Genomic DNA, 7,122 nt, shown 5'->3' with positions numbered 1-7,122 from the left:
CGAAGGAGTGGCTTCACAACAACTCCGTGGCTGTTCTTGAATGGCCCAGCCAGAGCCCTGACTTAAACCCAATTGAGCATCTCTGGAGAGACCTGAAAATGGCTGTCCACCAACGTTTACCATCCAACCTGACAGAACTGGAGAGGATCTGCAAGGAGGAATGGCAGAGGATACCCAAATCCAGATGTGAACTTGTTGCATCTTTCCCAAAACGGCTCATGGCTGTATTAGATCAAAAGGGTGCTTCTACTAAATACTGAGCAAAGGGTCTGAATACTTAGGACCATGTGATATTTCAGTTTTTCTTTTTTAATAAATTTGCAAAAATTTCTACATTTCTGTTTTTTTCTGTCAAGATGGGGTGCTGAGTGTACATTACTGAGAAATAAAATGAACTTTTTTGATTTTTGGAAAATGGCTGCAATGAAACAAAGAGTGAAAAATTTAAAGGGGTCTGAATACTTTCCGTACCCACTGTATATCTGAGAATTTGTGTGGAGCATTAGTTAAAAACAAATCAAGTAAAGAGGACTTTTCAGGGCAGTTGTTGTTTGGGCAAGTTGGACAATCAATCAACTGGGTGAGATTAAGAGTCACAGACAGAGTTAAAGCTGTCTGACATGGAGGACAGCCAATCCAAGTTAAAATCCCCGGCTAAAAGTACCTCTCCAAATTCAATGCTCAGTACTTGCTGAGGGTGGTCTATAGCAACCTATGACCGTCATTGTTTGCCCCGATGCGAGCTCCATCTTCAAGGCTAAAAGCTCTAGCTGCTTACTAATGGATACCAAATCCACAATGTTACAAGGAAAGACCAGGGTTAGGATGAACACTACCAGAGAGAGGAGGGCAGGCAGTGGGAGGCTTGACAGTGCTACTTTTCTATAAAACAGTACTCTGGTCTAGAAGGAAGATAAAAAGATAAACACTGAAACCAATCATGTAGACCAAGTACAACTTAACAAGATCAGATAAATATCAAGTTCTGTAGTCACCAATAGTCTGTGGATTCCAGCTGAGTTTGATGTCCATAGGGCCAAAGTCCCAGATGGTGCCCAGATATTTCTGGGAATGTGGGGAAAGCTTATCATGTTCAGCATTTCTGTGAACACCTCGCTGCTATTAGTCAAAGATAATATGAGGACTAATGATAAAAGCACCATGTTGAGTCTTTGCTGCAAGCAGAACCAAGGAAAACATAGAACGTCTCTCCAGTTTATTGATGGAATCAATCCAAGCCAGATTCTCCCTCTCAGATCCAGCCGTGGCGACGAATGTTGTCACGGTGTAACCAGGAAGAGTTCTCCAGGGTAAGTAACTAAGAGTGACCACTCTACTGGAGACCGGCGATGGGTGAAAACAGTCGTCCGGAGAAGTCGATGCCCCCAGGCAACCTCCCGCCAAGAAAGCGTCCAAAATTATCCACTCACAAGCCGACCAAGGAACTCGCACGATTGGAGTCCAACAGCGGACGAGCCGGCATAAAAGCACAACCTAAAAATACCTACACAGCCTGGGTGGCTCGTGAAGTCGTCAGTCACACTTTTAAAAACCGTCAGATATGAGACAGACATGTGAGGCGCAGGGGCGAACAAGCTGCTGTGTGTCAAAGGCCGCTGAGAGATCTAGAAGAATGAGGATGCTGGTATGTCCAGAGTCAGACGCCATGAGGAGGTCATTAGTGATTTTAATGAGGGCGGTCTCAGTGCTGTGGTGCGCTCTGAAGCCACACTGAAGGGGTTCATAGAGATCATAGTGGGACACATGTTGATGAAGTTTGGCAGTTTATGATGTCCACCATGATGGGACAGAGGCTAGGGAGGCACGCCTTGACCAAGACAGTAGGCATGGGGTCCAGGGAACAGGTGGAGCTCTAACCAACTTAACGACTTAAGCCACGTCCAGAGGGGAGGAGGAGGAGGAGAGGCAGTGCTGTGGGAGGCATTCAGCGGAGGGGGGGGGGGCCATCATGACGGTGAGTGCTGGGTAGAGGGTCAAGGAGTAGGAGGCGGCAGCTGGCTTATGGTGGAGAAGAGCATTCTGGGTCGCTTTTGCTGGTTACCAATGAGGGTGGAATAGTATTGTGTTTTGGCCATGGAGAGAGAGCTTCTTTCTAAGACCTCACGTGGTCTTTGAAGGTAGGCCGGTAGGTGGGTCCTAGGGGCAGGGTGCGTCTGGTGACCTCCTGGGGCTGGGGGGCCGTGGCTGCTGTCCCTTTACTTTGGTGGGGTTGCGTAAATAAAACGTTACAAAGGGAAACAGCTGAGCTGAATGAACAGCCAACAGACTCAAGTGAGTCAGACTGTACTTTATTTTGAAAGTTTAACACACAGGAAATTGAAAAGAGCACAATCAGCATCTTCAAGTAATAATTTTTAAAAAATCAATAACTGATCAATATCTCACTATAAAATAAAAAAGTTTCACATTTCACACAATCAATCAAAAATATGATCATTGATCAACAAGCAGGGGGCGGGCCCAGGGGTGAGGATAATACGGGCTGGTTACTCTAGGGGCGTGGCTAATATAAGCAGGTTAGCAGGGGGCGGGGCTACATCTGTGCAGCTGCAGTTAATATTTACAGTTGAGTTCACGCTGTTCAGACGTGGCTGTGAAGTTTAAACGTTTTAAACTTCAGTCTTAGTTTAAATGTTTGACTTCAGTTTAAATTATTTCAATTTTCATTTTAATTTAAATGTTTTAAACTTCAGCCTTAGTTCAACTGTTTTAAATTTTAGTCTTTATTTCAACATTTTAAACTTCAGTCTCAGTTTAAACTTTTTAAACTTTAGTTTAAATTATTTAAATTTTAATTTTAATTTAAATGTTTTAAACTTCAGTCTTAGTTTACACTTTTTAAACTTCAGTTTAAATTATTTCAATTTTAATTTTAATTTAAATGTTTTAAACTTCAGTCTTAGTTTAAACTTTTTAAACTTCCGTTGAAATTATTTCAATTTTAATTTAAATGTTTCTAAACTTCAGTCTTAGTTTAAATGTTTTAGACTTCAGTTTAAATTTTTTAAACTACAGTTTAAATTATTTCAATTTTCATTTTAAGTTAAATGTTTTAAACTTCAGCCTTAGTTCAACTGTTTTAAATTTTAGTCTTTATTTCAACATTTTAAACTTCAGTCTCAGTTTAAACTTTTTAAACTTTAGTTTAAATTATTTAAATTTTAATTTTAATTTAAATGTTTTAAACTTCAGTCTTAGTTTACACTTTTTAAACTTCAGTTTAAATTATTTCAATTTTAATTTTAATTTAAATGTTTTAAACTTCAGTCTTAGTTTAAACTTTTTAAACTTCCGTTGAAATTATTTCAATTTTAATTTAAATGTTTCTAAACTTCAGTCTTAGTTTAAATGTTTTAGACTTCAGTTTAAATTTTTTAAACTACAGTTTAAATTATTTCAATTTTCATTTTAAGTTAAATGTTTTAAACTTCAGCCTTAGTTCAACTGTTTTAAATTTTAGTCTTTATTTCAACATTTTAAACTTCAGTCTCAGTTTAAACTTTTTAAACTTTAGTTTAAATTATTTAAATTTTAATTTTAATTTAAATGTTTTAAACTTCAGTCTTAGTTTACACTTTTTAAACTTCAGTTTAAATTATTTCAATTTTAATTTAAATGTTTTTAAACTTCAGTCTTAGTTTAAATATTTTAGACTTCAGTTTAAATTTTTTAAACTACAGTTTAAATTATTTCAATTTTCATTTTAATTTAAATGTTTTAAACTTCAGTCTTAGTTTAAACTTTTTAAATTTCAGTTTAAATTATTAAAATAAAAATTTAAATTTAAATGTTTTAAACTTCAGTCTTTAATATTTTAGTCTTTATTTCAACATTTTAAACTTTAGGCTCAGTTTAAATGTTTTAAACTTCAGTCTCAGTTTGAACGTTTTAAACTTTAGTCTTAGTTTAACTCCAGTTTCTCCAGAGTGACCTCACAAGAGGTTTTGACCACACCACAGTGACATCACCGCAGTGAGTGAAAGCTTTCGTTGGTCGTCCACCATTTCACATTTTCTTTTCAATAAAGTTTTTTATAACCATTAGATTAAAGTCAATCAGAAGAACATCCAAACTGATCGATCACAGAAACCCAGTTTCACATCAGAACAAATGTTTAAAGAGAACAAAGAGAGAAAATCATCGTTTTGGGTTTAAACGTGCGAGTTATCAGAACATCAGCTTTTCTTCATATAAATGATTTATGTTGATCAATGAATACGATTATGAAACTCGGCAGTTTCATGAAACATTAACATGATCATCTGGATCCATAATCTGGATCCACAGTAAATCCAGATTAACCCAGGTCTGATCTGTGTTTGAGACATGTCTAATATGTGATCTCTGATTGATTTCACAGTCACCAATCGGACGTTTTCCTCCATCACGTATCGACAGTCTGTCATCTGATTGGCCGAGAGCACTTCCTGTGGCGAGATGTCCTCTGGGCCGATTACTGCGCTAGACTAGCCGACTACTCTGCACAAATCCTACAAGACAGACAGAGAGAGAGAGAGAGAGAGAGACAGACAGGTTAGAGACAGACAGACAGGTTAGAGAGACAGGTTAGAGACAGACAGGAAGAGAGACAGATAGGTTAGAGACAGACAGGTTAGAGACAGACAGGCAGAGAGACAGACAGGTTAGAGAGAGACATGTTAGAGGCAGAGAGACAGACAGGTTAGAGACAGACAGGTTAGAGCCAGACAGGAAGAGAGACAGACAGGTTAGAGACAGACAGGTTAGACAGACAGACGGGTTAGAGACAGACAGGTTAGAGACACAGGTTAGAGACAGACAGGTTAGACAGACAGACAGGTTAGAGCCAGACAGGCAGAGAGACAAACAGGTTAGAGACAGAGAGGTTAGAGACAGACAGGTTAGAGCCAGACAGGCAGAGAGACAGACAGGTTAGAGACAGACAGGTTAGAGCCAGACAGGCAGAGAGACAGACAGGTTAGAGACAGACAGGTTAGACAGACAGACGGGTTAGAGACAGACAGGTTAGAGACAGACAGGCAGAGAGACAGACAGGTTAGAGACAGACAGGTTAGAGCCAGACAGGTTAGAAACCGACAGGTTAGACAGAGAGACGGGTTAGAGACAGACAGGTTAGAGAGAAAGGTTAGAAACCGACAGGTTAGACAGACAGACAGGTTAGAGAGACAGGTTAGAGAAAGACAGGTTAGAGAGACAGGTTAGAGACAGGGAGACAGACAGGTTAGAGACAGACAGGTTAGAGCCAGACAGGAAGAGAGACAGACAGGTTAGAGACAGACAGGTTAGACAGACAGACGGGTTAGAGACAGACAGGTTAGAGAGACAGGTTAGAGACAGACAGGTGAGACAGACAGGCAGAGAAACAGACAGGTTACAGATAGACAGGTCAGAGACAGACATGTTAGAGACAGACAGGCAGACAGACAAGTTAGAGACAGACAGGCAGAGAGACAGACAGACAGGATAGAGCCAGACAGGCAGAGAGACAGACAGGTTAGAGAGACAGGTTAGAGAGACAGGTTAGAGACAGACAGGAAGAGAGACAGACAGGTTAGAGACATACAGGTTAGAGGCAGAGAGACAGACAGGTTAGAGAGACAGGTTAGAGACAGACAGACAGACAGAGAGACATACAGGTTAGAGAGACAGACGGGTTACAGGCAGACAGGTTAGAGACAGACAGGTTAGAGCCAGACAGGCAGAGAGACAGACATGTTAGAGAGACAGGTTAGAGGCAGACAGGTTAGAGAGACAGAAAGGTTAGAGAGACAGACAGGTTAGAGACAAGTTAGAGACAGACAGGCAGAGAGACACACAGGTTAGAGACATACAGATTAGAGAGACAGACGGGTTACAGGCAGACAGGTTAGAGAGACAGACGGGTTACAGGCTGACAGGTTAGAGACAGACAGGTTAGAGACAGACAGGCAGAGAGACAGAAAGCAAGGTTAGAGCCAGACAGGTGAGAGAGACAGGTTAGAGACAGACAGGTTAGAGACAGACAGACGGGTTAGACACAGACATGTTAGAGAGACAGGTTAGAGGCAGAGAGACAGACAGGTTAGAGACAGACAGGTTAGAGCCAGACAGGAAGAGAGACAGACAGGTTAGAGACAGACAGGTTAGACAGACAGACGGGTTAGAGACAGACAGGTTAGAGACACAGGTTAGAGACAGACAGGTTAGAGCCAGACAGGCAGAGAGACAAACAAGTTAGAGACAGAGAGGTTAGAGACAGACAGGTTAGAGCCAGACAGGCAGAGAGACAGACAGGTTAGAGACAGACAGGTTAGAGCCAGACAGGTTAGAGCCAGACAGGCAGAGAGACAGACAGGTTAGAGACAGACAGGTTAGACAGACAGACGGGTTAGAGACAGACAGGTTAGAGACAGACAGGTTAGAGACAGACAGGTTAGAAACCGACAGGTTAGACAGAGAGACGGGTTAGAGACAGACAGGTTAGAGAGAAAGGTTAGAAACCGACAGGTTAGACAGACAGACAGGTTAGAGAGACAGGTTAGAGAAAGACAGGTTAGAGAGACAGGTTAGAGACAGAGAGGTTAGAGAGACAGACAGGCAGAGAGACAAACAGGTTAGAGACAGACAGGTTAGACAGACAGACGGGTTAGAGACAGACAGGTTAGAGAGACAGGTTAGAGACAGACAGGCAGAGAGACAGACAGGTTAGAGAGACAGGTAAGAGACAGACAGGCAGAGAGACAGACAGGTTAGAGAGACAGGTAAGAGACAGACAGGCAGAGAGACAGACAGGTTAGAGAGGCAGGTTAGAGAGACAGGTTAGACAGACAGGTTAGACACAGACAGGCAGAGAGACAGACAGGTTAGAGAGACAGGTTAGAGACAGAGAGGTTAGAGAGACAGACAGGCAGAGAGACAAACAGGTTAGAGACAGACAGGTTAGAGACAGACAGGTTAGAGAGAGACAGGTTAGAGACTTACAGGTTAGAGACAGAGAGGTTAGAGAGACAGACAGGCAGAGAGACAAACAGGTTAGAGACAGACAGGCAGAGAGACAGGTTAGAGACAGAGAGGTTAGAGAGACAGACAGGCAGAGAGACAAACAGGTTAGAGACAGACAGG

The 7,122-nt window shown here is 41.5% G+C and overlaps 1 protein-coding gene across 1 annotated transcript in view; it reads right to left on the bottom strand.

The window, feature by feature from the left end:
• Positions 1 to 3,827: 3,827 nt before the first annotated feature.
• LOC123960376 (formin-binding protein 1-like) overlaps positions 3,828 to 7,122 on the bottom strand; it is a 41,854-nt gene continuing 38,559 nt past the window's right edge. Inside the window, exon 18 of the mRNA XM_046035056.1 lies at positions 3,828 to 4,511. Within this exon, the coding sequence (XP_045891012.1) occupies positions 4,483 to 4,511 (29 nt within the window). The 3' untranslated portion in view covers positions 3,828 to 4,482. The remainder of the gene's footprint in view (positions 4,512 to 7,122) is intronic.

Source organism: Micropterus dolomieu, linkage group LG21 (assembly GCF_021292245.1).
Source record: "Micropterus dolomieu isolate WLL.071019.BEF.003 ecotype Adirondacks linkage group LG21, ASM2129224v1, whole genome shotgun sequence".
Taxonomy (NCBI): domain Eukaryota; kingdom Metazoa; phylum Chordata; class Actinopteri; order Centrarchiformes; family Centrarchidae; genus Micropterus; species Micropterus dolomieu.
The sequence above is the reverse complement of the archived record's forward strand: the minus strand, read 5'-3'. Positions and strand labels throughout refer to the sequence as shown.